Source organism: Cnephaeus nilssonii, assembly GCF_951640355.1.
Source record: "Cnephaeus nilssonii genome assembly, chromosome: 20".
Classification (NCBI taxonomy): Eukaryota; Metazoa; Chordata; class Mammalia; order Chiroptera; family Vespertilionidae; genus Cnephaeus; species Cnephaeus nilssonii.
This window is the reverse complement of record NC_137091.1, coordinates 32,384,124-32,398,596: the sequence shown is the minus strand read 5'-3', so window position 1 is coordinate 32,398,596 and position 14,473 is coordinate 32,384,124. Positions and strand designations below refer to the sequence as shown.

At 56.0% G+C, this 14,473-nt stretch overlaps 2 protein-coding genes across 6 annotated transcripts in view; both read right to left on the bottom strand.

Annotated features, from left to right (window-relative positions):
- Positions 1–232: 232 nt before the first annotated feature.
- On the bottom strand, positions 233–6,333 carry IL17C (interleukin 17C; the record flags this gene model as incomplete). Its single annotated transcript, XM_079759765.1, has 3 exons — positions 233–2,031; positions 2,549–2,991; positions 6,316–6,333. The coding sequence occupies 3 exons, from the start codon at positions 6,331–6,333 to the stop codon at positions 1,770–1,772; spliced, it is 723 nt and encodes a 240-aa protein (XP_079615891.1). The 3' UTR covers positions 233–1,769.
- Positions 6,334–9,345: 3,012 nt separating this feature from the next.
- ZC3H18 (zinc finger CCCH-type containing 18) overlaps positions 9,346–14,473 on the bottom strand; it is a 64,854-nt gene continuing 59,726 nt past the window's right edge. For 3 of the 5 annotated variants that reach the window (XM_079800563.1, XM_079800562.1, XM_079800565.1), the window contains 6 exons: positions 14,320–14,379; positions 12,989–13,149; positions 12,550–12,752; positions 11,815–11,911; positions 10,896–10,992; positions 9,346–10,248 (listed from right to left, as the gene is read on the bottom strand). In XM_079800563.1, coding sequence (XP_079656689.1) covers positions 10,041–10,248; positions 10,896–10,992; positions 11,815–11,911; positions 12,550–12,752; positions 12,989–13,149; positions 14,320–14,379 — 826 coding nt within the window. In that variant the 3' untranslated portion in view covers positions 9,346–10,040. The remainder of the gene's footprint in view (positions 10,249–10,895; positions 10,993–11,814; positions 11,912–12,549; positions 12,753–12,988; positions 13,150–14,319; positions 14,380–14,473) is intronic. The other 2 variants (XM_079800564.1, XM_079800566.1) reach the window with 1 other exon arrangement.

Sequence of the window (14,473 nt, the reverse complement as noted above, 5' to 3'; positions counted from 1 at the left end):
GTTTCTACTCTGGCAATGAAGTTCCCAGGCCTGGGAGGAGGGAGTGTGTGCCCCACACCAGCTCCCCTGGATCTGCCCAGACTCTCCTTCAAGAACCCCCAGTCCCACCTGAGCAGCTGAGTGAAGAGGGAAAGCAGTTGAGCCAGGGGAGGCCCCAGGGAGCTCCTCGGCTCCAGCCACACTGAGCACCCTTGACCCTCAGACACAGGCTGCCTTCTCAGCGCCTTGCACGGGCCATCCCCTCTGCCTGGGACTCAGACCCCTGGCTGGCCACCCCGGCCTTTGCTCAGGTGGCCTCCATGGCCTCCCTGGCCCTCTGTTTGGAATCGCAGCCTCTGCCCCTTCCCTGCATCACTGTCCTTAAATCCTTCACCACCAGCGAGGAGCACTTTCCTGCTGGTTCTGTGGTTGTCAGTCACCCGCGTGCGGGCAGGCAGAGAGCCGTCCGCTTTGTTCACTGCTCTGTTCCCAGTGCCCACACACAAGCTCGGTAAGCATGTGCTGATCTCACAGACCTTCCGGGCTCTTCCCAGGCACTTGCACACAATAGGCGTTAATCAGTGGGTGGAAACCTCAGGCCCCAAGTCAGCCTTGGAGCGCCTCACAGGCTGCCCCAGGGCCCCTTCCACAGCGGCTGGGGCCAGGCTCCTGGCCCTGAACTGAACGCCTCCAGCAGTAATGTGCCCGAACGGGCAGATACGGGACTTGTGCAGTGAGAGCACAGGCTGGGCTGTCAGGTAGCCAGTGGGGCACCTGGTCTGGGGGTGTTGGCCTGCTCTGCTGCCCCTGGTCTGGCAGGTCACCAGTGGTGGACAGAAGCCCAAGGGGATGCCTGGGCCATGGGGTGGCCTTTGGAACTGCCTGGGGCTCTGCTGGGATTGGGGAGCATGACTCAGATACCTGAAGGTGATGGCACAGCCACCCCCTGGGAGTTACCCTCAGAGATGCATGTCCCAGGGGTGGAGAGGGTGCTCTTTGTCATTGCATAGGTTTGGCCACACCTGGGCCTGTCAGTAGAGGAGGGCCGGCCTGTATCACAGCTGGGCTGTGGGAGTGAGGCCCATGCCCGGCCCCAGAGCCATCGCTAGGGGGTATCGCCAGGTGGAAACTATAGGGGCCAGCAGAAACTGCATAACTGATGGGCAAACCTGTGCTCCACTCTACAAACTCATTCCCCACCCTGGTCATACTGGGGCTCCGACATGGACTTCTGGACACACCAGAATCGGGCTGCAGGGCCATCTGGGGGCAAGGGCCAGGCAGAAGTGAGGTGAGGAGGCAGTCTCTGCCATCTGATGCTGTGCTCCAGGGGGTGTTTATCAATTTAATGACACACTTACATTTACAATAAATAGTTTTAGAAATACAGGGGTGATGGGAAAAAGGAGCTTGGGGGACCCCAGAGGGACCACCAAGGTGGGGGCCATCAGAACACATTTTCTGTTGTTTTAAGAGGTTATAGAAAAATAATAACGTTCCTTCTAGCTCACTGTCTGTGTGGAAAGGTCACAATGTTGAGAGGGGGCTGACCAGCGCAGGGTCACTTGGCCCTTCCCGTGCCCAGTCTTCACTGTTCTTCCCTCAAACTAGAGGCTTGGAGCCCTGGTACCCGCCCAGGGACCCTGGGCAGCAGAAGCAGGGCCACCCAGGGCATATAAATAGCCAATAAATACACATAAATAGGAGGGGCCCTCTCTGCAGAGAGTTCCCCACTGTCCAGTCTGGGAGGTGATCCCTGCCCACAGCGCGGGGACCGCTGAGGCCGGTGGTCACCGTACCACCCTGGGCAGGACGCAGGTGCAGCCGACGGGCACTCGGATGGACTCCACGTGGAAGGCAAAGGCCCCGGGCGTGGGCACCCCGGATGCGTCCAGGGAGCAGGGCTGGCGGCGCAGCACCAGCAGGCTCTGGTGCAGCGGCACAGAGTTGAGCGCCGCTGTCTCGCGGCCGGTCCTGGCACTGATGCAGCCCCTGCACAGACACTCAGCGACGGCCAGCTTCTGTGGGTAGCGGTTCTCGTCCGTGTCCACACTGCAGGGAGAGGCTGGTGAGGCCCTCCTGAGAGCCTCAGCAGGCCTGTTCCTCCTTCCCTGTTGTACCCCGTGGCTGCCCCACACACTCAGCGGTGCTCCTGGCCTGAGTGAGAGCTGAAGCATCAGGCTGCAGGGAGCCCAATAAGGGATGCTTGCCCGTGTCTCCTCTCGGAGCACAGGAGCTGGGATAGGGGCTTCCAGGGGCCTCCCTCCCTCCCACCCTCTGAGCCCAGCCCAACCCTTGCAGGGGCTCAAGTGAGGGCCCCAGATCTTCCCAGGGGACGCTGGCACCCAAGGTCTGAGCTAAGATCCGAGACAACAGTGGCAAGGAGGAGCTCATCTGATGGAGCCTCACCCTCCGGGGCAGGGCCCTAGCTGGACAGAGGTCAGGGTGCTCATCCCATTTAACTGGTGAAACAGACTCCAGAGCTCTCCAGGAAGCCGGTGCCCAGAAAGGAGGGAGCAGCCCAACGCCCACAGTGGGGAGCCCAGTGCCCAGGGAGCCCAGCCCTCACCGGTATCGCCAGGGGGAGATGGAGCGCTGGTGGATGTCGGCTTCTAGCATCTCCTCAGCCTGCAGCACTGGACACTGGGTCCCAGCTGGGGGCCTCTCCTGCCACCTCCTACGGCCCACTGCCTCCAGGCTGGACACCAGGGCTACTGGCAACGTCTGCTCCCACTTGGCAGCTCGAGCCAGCAGGTGTGCGGGAGCCTGGCCCAGGGGCAGCTCCTCGGCTGAGTAGCAGCGTGGGGTGCCATGGGTGTGGATGTGGCGGCCTCCCCAGAGTGCGGAACCATGGTGGGCCAGGCTGGCAGATAGCCAGAGCAGAAGCAGAAGGCCAGGGAGGAGCTGGTGAAACAGGTGGTGGGTTGTCAGGGGGTGCCCGGTGACGAAGGCACCTCGCTGCCACCCTAGCTTGCCCTGTTCTCTGTGGAAAGGTAGGGTATAACCCACTCTCTACAGTTGGGGAAACTGAGGCCTAGAGAGGCTAGACCCTTAGCCCAAGCTCCCTAGTGGACCAGAGCTCCTGGGTCCTGGCTCCCTCCTGCCCCAAGATTTGGAGGGGCTTCCTGGACCCCATCCCGGGCTAACATCATTAGCCCGGAGCTCAGGGAACTGCCAGTCCTTCCGGGCCACATGGCACCATCCAGGTGGGGGCGTGGGGAGAGAGGGCTCACCATCTTGGTGGTGGTGATGGCGGCTGGGCTCTGAGCAGCTGGTGTGTGCCTGGTGGCAGTCCCAAGCACACCTGGCTGTGGTCCTGGAGTCACCAGGTGGTAGACCTGGCCGTGGCCAGCTGACAGCGCCCTTTATACCTCTGGCCACACCTGGGGAAAATCCAGCCTCATTGCTTCCTCCTTGGGAAGTGCCCAGCCCCAGCTTCCTCCTTCCCTCCCTTTGGGTCTCCACTGACTGTCCCCGCCTCTCAGCCCAGGGAAGGAGAAGCCCACCCCTCACTCCAGACCCCCTCTCGTGTCTAATTACTCTCCCTCCTCCACTCAGAGGGACTCTGCCCCAGGCTAGGCACCTGTGGATGGAGTTGAAAACAGGTCCTGCCTATGTAAAAGGGTTGAACTTTCTGTAAAAGGGTTTTTGCTGAGCCTTCTGCAGCTCGCTTCTCCGATTCCACTGGTATCTTTACTATTTGGACCTGCTGACCTGGGTGCCTGGGCAGAGCCTGCTCACCCCACGCTACAGCAGTGCTCCTCCAGGATGGCTTTCTCCTGGCCCGGCAGTGGACATGAGGCTGGTTCCGTTTTCTATCTAAGATGATCAAGATCAGGCGAACAGCATCTGTCTCTACCTGCACCGGTGGGAGAAGTTCCAGGAGAGACTGGGGGGCTGGGCCAGTGAGCATCTTCAGGTTTCTACAGGGTGGGGCAAAGGTAGGTTTACAGTTGTATTCGAAACATAGTTTATGCTTTATTATTATTTATTAATTATTGCATTATTTTTCATATGAACAACTGTAAACCTACTTTAGCCCCACCTTGTATTTGGGCATGTTTCCTTCCTTCCTTCCTTCCTTCCTTCCTTCCTTCCTTCCTCCCTCCCTCTTTTTTTCCTTAAACAAAAGTTCAAGCTAAAATGATTGAGATGGAGGGGATGAAAATGCTTTGGAAACGATTTATTTATTTATAGGGGAAGAGAGAGAGAAGCATCGACTGGCTGCCTCCTGCACGTGCCCTGATGGGGAACTGATCCACCACCTCTTGGTGTACGGGAGGACACTCCAACCAACAGCACACAGGCCAGGCGTGCCTTGGACACAAAGTGCAGTGCACCTATGTCAGGAGGCTGCATGTAAGGGGGCCCCAGGAGCCACCTGCATCCCACCCACTCTGCTGCTGGAGGGAAGAGGGGTGCTGGGGCTGCCTTTGTTATCCGGAAAAGGAGTTTGGAGCCAGATCTTGCAAGGTTTCGAATGTTATCCTGGAGAGGGCTGCCTGGGGTCCCTGGGCACTCTCCAGGCTGAGGGCCTGTCTCTCCCGGTCTTCTCAAATCAGAGTCTAAAATGTCCAGCTGAGGAGTCTGGGGAGGGAAGGTGTCTTTCTTTGCCTGCTGGCAGGTGCCGGAATGTACATACCGTTACATCGCCATTCTCTTTAAACTTGAAACTCCATAACTGATGGGCATGAGGACCCCCTGAGGGGAGGGCCCGGAGAAGGCCCCTGGTCCCCCGGGCTCTCCCAGCTTCTCCACTCAGCAATGTGTGCCTCTGGGCAAGGACTTGCTCTCTCTGGGCCTCAGTATCTGCACCTGTAAGCAGGGCTAAGCTGCCCTCTGGGGAGCAGGTGAGGCTTATTCTGAAGGATGGGTGGATGGATGGAGAGATGCATTGAGTCCCCAGGATGGCCTCTCCTACAATGCCCCTACCCACCCACCCTCTGCTTGCATGCTTCCTGCAATGGGAAGCTCACCCTCTGCATTAGTTTGCTAGGGCTGCCATAATAAAGTACCACAAACTAGGGGGCTTAAAGCAACAGGAAATTATTCTCTCACAGTTCTGGAGGCCAGAAACCCAAAAACAAAGGTCAGCAGGTTGGTTCCTTCTGGGTGCTCAGTGAGGATCCTTCCTGCCTCTTCCAGCTGCATGTGGCTGCTGGTGATGCTTGGAGTCCTTGGTTTGCAGACTCTGCCTCCCCCCCCCCCCCCCCCCCCCCGCCGTGTCAGTGTCTTCTTATCAGGACACAGCCTAATCCAGGATGTTCTCATTTCAAGACCCATACTTTAATTAAGTCTGCAAAGACCCACTTCTCAGATGAGGACACATTCCTCACCGGTGCTGGAGCTAGGACTTCAACGTATTTTTCACGGGGACACCATTGAGCCCAGTACTCCCTCTACCAGGTGGGTTAGGTCAGGTCAGGAGAAAGACCCTCCTAGGGCTGGACTGAGACCTGTCTCCCTGCTAGGGCACTTGGAGGTCTCAGAAAAATTCCAGCCCTTTCTCGCTGCCCCCAAAAGGTAGTGTGAGCCCCTTGAGGACAGGGACAATGTCCCCAACACACCCTGCCCAGGTACTTAGGTGCTCCATTAAAACAGCAGAACAAAAGGGAGATAAGCCTGGACTCCCCCGTGGGAAAAACAGGGTGACAATGTCCCCGCATGCAGGGGCACTAGGAGGCCATGCTGGCGAGGCAGGCAGGCCCAGAGCTGAGGGGGAGCCGGAGGGAGCCAAGGGAGGGAGGCCAGTGGGCAGCAGCGCTCTTCCTTTGGGCTGACAAGTCCAGCTGCATTCATGCAGGTGCTCAATTAGGAAATGAAAAGGCTGTAAAACTGTTGCTTGTACCAGGCTCCTGGGTGTCCCCACCCCGCAGGAATGCGTGGATGCTTGAATCCAGCAGGGGAAGGGGGGGGGGTGTCCCCTGCCCAGGCCAATCCGGTAGGGTGTCTGCATTTTCTGTGTTCCTGTTTCTGTTCTGAACAGCTGACTGGGTGGGTGGTGGGAGCTGCACTGGGTGGAGGAAACTCGTCCCTGAATTCATACTCATTCTTCCTCACGCTGGGCCTCGGGAGCTCTCAGCACGGTTCCCCAGAGGCGTGAAGGCTAGTTTCCTGGAGGAAGTTGGCCCAGGGACTGAGAGTCAGGGGTTCAGCAATGCCTGCCGAGGCCAGAAGGGCACAGGGCGGACCGGGGCGGTGCCTCATTCTTGGGCTGCTGAGGCAAGTGCAGAAGTCCCAAGTTGGGCAAGACTGGAAAGGCGCCGCCAGAGGAAGGCAGGAGGGCATCCTGAAGGTGGTGTCAGGAAGACCCCCCTCAAACCACGTCCACTGTACCCACACCCCGATGGCCATGCGCCCAAGTCCCAGAGACACACAACCAAGAGGCTGGAGATACAGGAAGAATGTGTGAGGAGATTTAGAAGCAGGAGGAGGAATGGATGGAGACAGGTGCAGAGAGTCACAGACAAATCCAGGAACAGACTGGCAGAGGAAAGGCAGGGGAGAGAGAAAAGGCAGAGGCCAAGGCGGGAAGGCAAGAACAGGACAGGGACAGACACACCAAGTACCTAGGGTGTGGCCCAGTCAGTGGCTCGGAGCCCTTACAGCCCTGACTGGACAGAAGCAGTCAAGTGGGCCTGCAAGAGGGGATTGCTCCAGGCTCTTGGGGCTCCAGGCTTGAAGTTTTCACGTATCCTGGAGGGAGGCCCACCAGCAGGGCTCAGTTCCCTAATCTGTAAAGTGGGGGTGACAATTTCGGCTCCCCCTTCCCTGGAGGGTGTGGCCCTCCCAATCACTGAGCCCCAGGCAGCCCTGCCTTTGGTCAGTCTATCACACAGCCCAGTTTCCTTGTTCTCACAGCATTTTGTGCTGCCAGGAATCACCTCTTTACCTCATCCTTGTCCAAGGGGATGCTGTCCAGAGTGGGGAGGAGGGGGGGGGTCCCTGCTTGTTCACCCAGGGCCTGGCCTTCAGCCAGAGCTCCTGAGCCTCTCCTGCAGAGGGAGGATGACCACTGCTTATGGGGGCTTATGAGTTGGCAGGGGAATTGTCATGGAGCTGGGGAGTTGGCAGAGAGGGGGCAGGTGGAGGCCCAGGGTTTGAGGGAAACAGCAGGGGCTGGGAGATGGAAATCAAGACCTGACCCCTTCCTCGAGGACTAGTGTTAGGAGCGTCCAGCCTAGAGCTTCCCGGGTTAACTTGAGAACAGTGCTGTGGCAGCAGACAATGAAGGGACTGAGGGGATGGGGCCAGTTTGCCTGAGCTGAGAGGAAGCGGGAGGAGTCAGGCAGGTCAGAGTTCCAGGAATTGAAACAGCATATGCAAAGGCCCTAGGGTAGAAGAAATGGCAGGCAGGAAATGGCAGGCAGGCAGGAGGGGTTAGCATCTGCAGTCGCTCTGGCTGTGGAGTGAGGACTGGAGGGAAGGGGATCCACAATGGTCTGGATTTGAAAAGCAGTCTGGTGGACAGAGATGGAACTTGAGAAACCCATAATTATTCCCACTATTTGCATGTTAACCACCTGTCAGGATCAGTCCTCACATTCCCTTGAGGGCAAAGATGCCTGAGGATGCCATCAAACAGCAGAGGCCTCCCTTCCCTCAGCTGCCGGATCTGGACTGTTCTTTCCTAGACCTTGGGAGAGGAAGAGTTGGCTCTGGGTGTGGTCCTCGCCCCTCCCAAGACAGCCACCTGCCCAGCCTAGCCCAGGTGAGCTCCTAGTTTAAACATAGCTTGGGTCAAAGGGACCTAGTGCTATGGCTCAGGCCTAGGCATTAGAGGTCAGGATCAGGTCAGCCTCTTGGGACCAGAAGGGGTTGGTGGGGTGAGCAAGGAGGGCTGAGGATGGACTATATAGTGTGCTCACCTGCGGGCTCCTAACTGAGGGGCAGTTGCTGCCCCAGCTGGACTGCAGGACCTAGTGGCTTGGGGCACAGAACTCACAGGGACAGGCTGGCACTCAAAGGTGTCCTGGGTTCTGACTCCGTGTCCTTGAAAGCTACTCATTCAGAAAATGGGAATTCCCTTTGAACTTGGCTTTGACCTAATGGCAAACCAGATTAGCCTTTCAAAGTTGACTGAGGCTGCTGTGATGTAAGAGGTATCTGGTGTCATGTGCTGTGGGAGAGGCACAGACACGAAATGAAAATAGTACTCAGGAGGCCTGGCTGCATGGCCAGCCCACAGCACTGGCCCCCTCCAAGCTCTCCTGTCCAGTGTAATTGCCATGTAGCTGTGGGGCAGGGCACCGTGGAATGCACCCTGTAAGCTGGTCGCAGCTCAGTCAGGAGATGAGAACCCCAGGCTGCTGCCTCCTGACACTGGCCCCGCAGGGTCCTTACAGGCTGGCAGGGACTGCCATGGAGCTGGTGAGCTGGCAGAGAATGGGAAAGGGAAGCAGAACTAGAACTGGGGGCAGCAGAGTGGGCTCTGGGGGGCATTTTGTCCACAAGTCCTTACGGTACTTGCTATATGATAACCTCAGGGTGGCAGGGCACCCAGAGGCCCAGTGTACCACTCTGAGTTTAATCCCACCAGGAAGGACCCCAAGTGGGCACTCGGGTCCCCCCATCCCTGCCCTGGTCATGCCCCCACTGGGGCTCTCCAGGGTGCCCTGCCTGGAGATGTCAGCTGCTGCTCTCAGAAATGCTGACATTTCTGCCCTAACCGGTTTGGCTCAGTGGATAGAGCGTCGGCCTGCGGACTGAAAGGTCCCAGGTTCGATTCCCGTCAAGGGCATGTACCTTGGTTGCGGGCACATCCCCAGTGGGTAGTGTGCAGGAGGCAGCTGATCGATGTTTCTCTCTCATTGATGTTTCTAACTCTCTATCCCTCTCCCTTCCTCTCCGGAAAAAAATCAATAAAATATATTAAAAAAGAAAAAAAGAAGAACTGCTGACATTTCTGCTCTGCAGGGGACGGACGGAGTGGTGTGTGGGGACTGGATGGCATATCTAAGGCTCTGAGGGGGGAACTGGCTTTGGGGATGGATGTTACAGCCTGGCCTGAGGAGCATCCTTCCTGACTTCTGTAGCCCCAGGGCCCTCTACTGGGAAAGGTGTTCAGGAAGCCCCATCAGGGCCAGTCCCACTGTGAAGAAACTGAGGAATAGCACTCCTTGGGGGCCGGGGCCAGAGTGCTTGGGCTAACAGGTGAGTGAACAATTCCTGTTCTGGGTTGGAGGCTCCCAGGCAATGGCACAGGGGCCTCTGGTGAACTCCGTGTCTTCAGCCTCCATCAGCCAGGGACCCCAAAATAGCAGGTGGGCCCAGCAGATGTCGTGAGGTGGCCGGGCCCCGTGCCATGGGAGGGTAGAGGGTGTGGAGCCCAGGCACAAGCAAACAGCACCACCAGGGCAAGACAGCTGCTTATCAAAATATTTTTATTTTAGGAGACCCCTCAAAAAAAGACCCTCCACATTAGACAGACGCCCAACAATACCCATGGCCTTTTTTTTGGTCTTTTCTGTATATTTTCATTTTCAAATCAACTAAAACAATTTGATGCTTAAAATAAAAGACAGGAACTATTTCCCAGTCAGACTTTAGTCAAGAATATATATATATATTTTTGATCCTGGGGATGGGCAGGGGTGGGGAAGAGGTTGCTCAGTAGCACTAGGTGTTCCTGTCCACAGTAGGAGAGCCGTGTGGTGAGGACACGGCACACAGCAGGGCGCGAACTCGCCTGACTAACAGAGGGAGGAAAAGAAGATGGGGAAGAAAAAATGTATGGGCCGGCTGATCCGGGCATCTGGGACTTAAAATTTACATAAAACTGTGCCATGTCCTCGCTCGGTGCTGTCTGCCTGCCTGTCTGTCTCTGCTCTGGGAAGGACTGGTCAGTGTGGTCGGGAGAAGGCTGAGGTTCAGCGTCATCTTCATTATGTGTGTGTGGCTTCTTTTCCAGCTGAGAAACTTTTTTTTCTTTTTTAATTTTTAAAAAGAATCACAGCCAAAATAAGACATTAACTGCAAAATCCAAAATGGCTGCGCTTACCCTATTTATAAAAACACATGAGTCTTTGCCTCTGGCAGGGGAGCCGAGCCCGCGGGGCCCATTACACTTTCCCGGGAATCTTGGCCCGCTTGCGAGCAATGGCATCCTCCACGGCTTTGAGCTGTTTTAGGAGCTCCTCCCGCCTCGACAGCGTGCTGGCCTTCCCTGATTTGGTGCCCGTGGAGGCGGCGGTGCCGGCGTCTGAGGCTTTACCAGGCACACTTGTGACCTTGCTGGAGCTCTTGGACTGGGGTGACAGTTGACGCTTCCTGTGAGGGCGGGGAGGTTGTTAGAGGGGTCCAAGTGCCTGTCTCTCTCTGCTGAGCTTCCTGCCAGGCAGGGGACACGAGGCCCAGTCTGGGGGCCTGGACCCTGTAAGCTATACCCGCCAGGCACAAGGCACCCTCTACCCAGTGAATGGTCAAGAAGTGTCGTCAAGCCAAGCACCCTGCTAACCTGCCCCTCCTGCTTCTGGGCCTTGAGGCCCAGGTGTGTGTGGAGGGTTGTACAGCGATCTGAGTCCTGTGCCTGCCCTCCCCATATCCTCCCTCACCCAACCCTTGACCGTGAACTGCATGGTGTAGGGGCGCAGGGACTCAGAGCTGACTTACTGGGGAAAAAATTTACTCTCCTACTTCCTATGCCTGAAATGGAAGGTACAAAAGAGCTGTGACCACCTGTCCCCAAACTGACCCCACACCTCAGGCTGTGAGCTGAGTGCCTTAGGCTGTTCCTCATTCCAGGGCCCATTGCAGGGGGTGGGGTGGAGTGGGGGGGGATGGGGGCGGAGGGTGTAGAGTGAGACATGTGTTGGACCGCCTTCTTGCCTCCAGATCTAAGACATTCCCCAGGTACCTCTGGGTCTGCGGGGCAAAGGGGCCCATGTAGTGTGGCCATGGCGCAGGCAAGCACTCACCTGTCTGGCAGGGCCACGGGAGCCTTGGAATTCTGGCCTCTCTGCCGTTCTGGCTTGGGAGAGCCCAATCTCCCACCTGACTTCCGGTCCCGAGAACCTGGGACAACATAAGACCAGGGTCCCAGTTACATATGGTCTGGTGCAGCCTTACTGATGCTAGTGCCCCCATTCCAAAGAGCTGTGACAGATCAGCACAGCTTCCTCATTTTAAAGGAAGAAGCAGAAGGGCAGAGCCAGTGAGAAAGGAGGAAGGGGGAGCTCTGATCATGTCAGATCGAGAGCCCAGGAAAACCCCGAAAGAGGAGCTCCAATTTGGGTTCCAGGTTTCCTGAGCTAGCATCTAAACAGACCACTGAGCAGTCAGACTGTTTTCACTAACACCGAGCCCCTGCCCACTCACTGTGCCCTCCTTTCCCACAGCCCAGGGTGGAGTTTCCGGAGCCCTCGTGTTTTGTGCTATCACAGGAGATGAGAACCCAGCCGTTATCTGCCAATCACATGTTAAAGAAAAACAACAACAATGCCACTCCTAGTTATTTTTCATGAAAAAAAAAAAAGTTATTTGTGTTCAAATAGAGTGGTTTATAAATAAATATTAAAGCCCTGCCTGTGTAGCTCAGTGGTTGAGCATCAACCTATGGACCAGGAGGTCATGGGCTAGATCTCCAGGAGGGGGCGTGCAGGAGTCAGCCAATCAATGATTCTCATCATTGATGTTTCTTCTCTCTCTTGCTCTCCCTGCCTCTCTGAAATTAATAAAAACATACTGAAAAAAAGTAAAACTTTTTCTTAGTTTTAACTTCTAATACTGTGCTGATAATTCACAAAATCAGAGAAGTTCCTTGGGGTCAATATTTTAAAATAATGGATGAGGTCCTGGTCCCTCCGCCCGTCAGGCCCCTGCAGGGATCTAGCTCACCTCGGTCTGGGGATAAGTTGGCCCGCTTGGCTGGAGGAGGGCTTAGCCTGTCCTTGTCTGAGGGCTCATATCGCTTCCTGCTCCCTTTATCAGCAGCCTGAAAAGATGGAGGGAGCACAGTGAGGACACAGGGTCTGAGCTACTGGCCACCAGGCAGAACACAGTGAAAGGAACATAGTGTGACGTCCTCACACCAGGACCTGCTCCCCTCTTCTGGGCTCCCTCTTCGCGGTCCTGAGTGAAGCAAGGCCCATGGTTTTGGGGCCTTTATTTTCTGTAGCGAAGGTGCCAGCAAAGATGCTGTGCTCACTGTGGGGGCCACGAGCCAGGGAAAGGACTCTAGCAGACTCAGCCTCTCACCCTTCCGGTCCCTTGGGGCTCTGGGAACATCAACTCACAGAAGCCAAGTTTGCTTTGCTCTGTCCCAGTGCTGACTTGTGGGAACTGGCCAGCCCAGGCACAAGGAGGAGGGCCAAGAGTGGGTTCTCAGGACAGGGAGAGCACCCACCAGGGGATGCTCTAATGCCTCAGGACATGCTATAGAACCCATCTACCTTATGCCCACATGCCTCTCTGTTTCCCACAGGGCTGACCATCAAGGCAGGCAGATGAGCAGGGGTGATATCTGGCCACCAAGTTCAAATGGCCACTTGGTCCCCACTTGGTCTCAGTCCCAGGATGAGCCGAAGGTACATGGCTCCCTGGAGCTCTCACCAGGTGTGCCCAGGGCCTCACCTTGTTCAGCAGTGTCAACTTGATCTCCTTGTGTGCCACAAAAGCACCCTGCTGGGGCTGCCCAGAGGGTGCCTGCTGGGGGGCTGTGGGCTGCTGGGAGGATTTACTGCCTGTGGAAGATTTTGAGGATTTGGGTGGCTGTGTGGATGAGTCCCTTTTCCGCTTATCCTCTTTAACGCCGTCTTCTTTTTTAGATTTTCCTGCTGACAAAAAATGCTTGGTCATGATCACTGATACCACACAGCGGCTTCCCACATGCCACTTGGTGGAGTGGTGATTAAGCAGGCAACATGTGCACAGGGACAAAACTGGGAGGTCACCGCGTTCTTGTCTGACCAGCTGCACACAGTGCTGACTGAGACTACATGCACCCTCCTTCCATGAAGAGCCTGCCTCTCCTCTGGAGCCACAACAGCCAGGACACAAGGAGCCCTCATACCTTTCTCCTTCTTGGTCTGGGCTGGGGTGGGGGACCGTGAGCTGGCCGAGGACACAGGGCTGGCCAGGTCTGCGTACATGTCGTCCGAGTCCACGCTGTGCACCGAGCTGCTGCTTGATGTGGCGCTGGACACTGAGGAGACACTGCTCACGCTCAGGGACCTAGACACATAAAAGCCCATTTGTGCCTGCATGTCTCCGACTGAGGACGGGTTGATTGGGTAGTGGGGGGGGTTCTATGTCTATTTTCCCCAATTCCCAGTTTTAAGGAATGTGTACCCACCAAACCTGATATTTCAGAGGGGACTCTGGGTAGTTTAAAAAGGTGCCACATAGTGTGGAGATGCTCACGCTATTTGTTGGACAAGGACATATGACTAAATGTGACTCAAGAGTTAGTGATGATAGAACTGAGAGTCCTGGTTAATGATGCACAACAAAGAGAGAGAGCTTCAACCTGCAGACACCAGACACTAGATGGGAGATCGCTTTAACCCATCACATGTCTCAGGAAAGTATGCAATGACAGCCAATCTCACAGGTCCTTGGTTCTTTCACAGCCCACACTGCACAAGGACTTGGAATGCACAAAGCTGCTACGTCAGTGTCTGCTGAGTACTCTCTCTTTAGCTCTGAGAAAACACCAATCACTGTTCCCTGAAGTTGTCAGGTGCTGGACAAGGGAGGGGGAAAGAAAGAGAGCCCAAGATTTTTTATAAAGGTTAGGTCTTTAAACCTATTTAGAAAGATTTGGGTAATGTGTATAAACTACCTGCTGCCTAGAAATAAGAGAAAGTTGGACTTAAGGGATCTAAGGACTGATCGATACTGTCTTCTCTTGAAGCACCCAAATAACAGAATTCTTTTCCAATTATTTTCTCAGATTTAAAAAAATTGGCTGTCCCCAGCTGCCTCAGGCACAACAGGCCAGGGCAGGACCCAACCCTCCACACAAAATGAGCACGAAGCCTCCATGTTAGCCTCTTTCAATCCTGCTGAGTGGAAGCACCCTGGCTTCAAGCCCGCCAGGTGCTTATGGGGACAGAGGGCATCCCAGCCCCTCCACATGCTTGGAGCCATTGGACCAGGCTCCCTACTCTGTGAGCATCAGTCCATTCTCTTCTCTGTGTCCAGGGGGAGAGAGCCAGCCAGCCACGCTGCTCCTGAACAGCACTGACTGACAGCGATCAGCTGTTAGCCACAGGCTGCCTGAGGGGGAGAAAGCCTCACACCTGCGGGGACCTCTCCTAAGGTCCTGGATGCTGACTGGGAGGCAGGAGCAGGGGCAAAGAAGCTGATGGGGACTGGGGCCAGAGAGATGCTGACAATGACCTGGATCTGGAACTAGAGCCGCTGTAGCTGCTGCCGCTGCCACTGCCACTGATGGTCCGCCTGCAACACAATCAAAAGTCCCACCACTCACATCTCTGCAGACTTGACAAAAGGCAGACACTCTCTTCAAAACCAGGGCTAATCACTGGCCCGA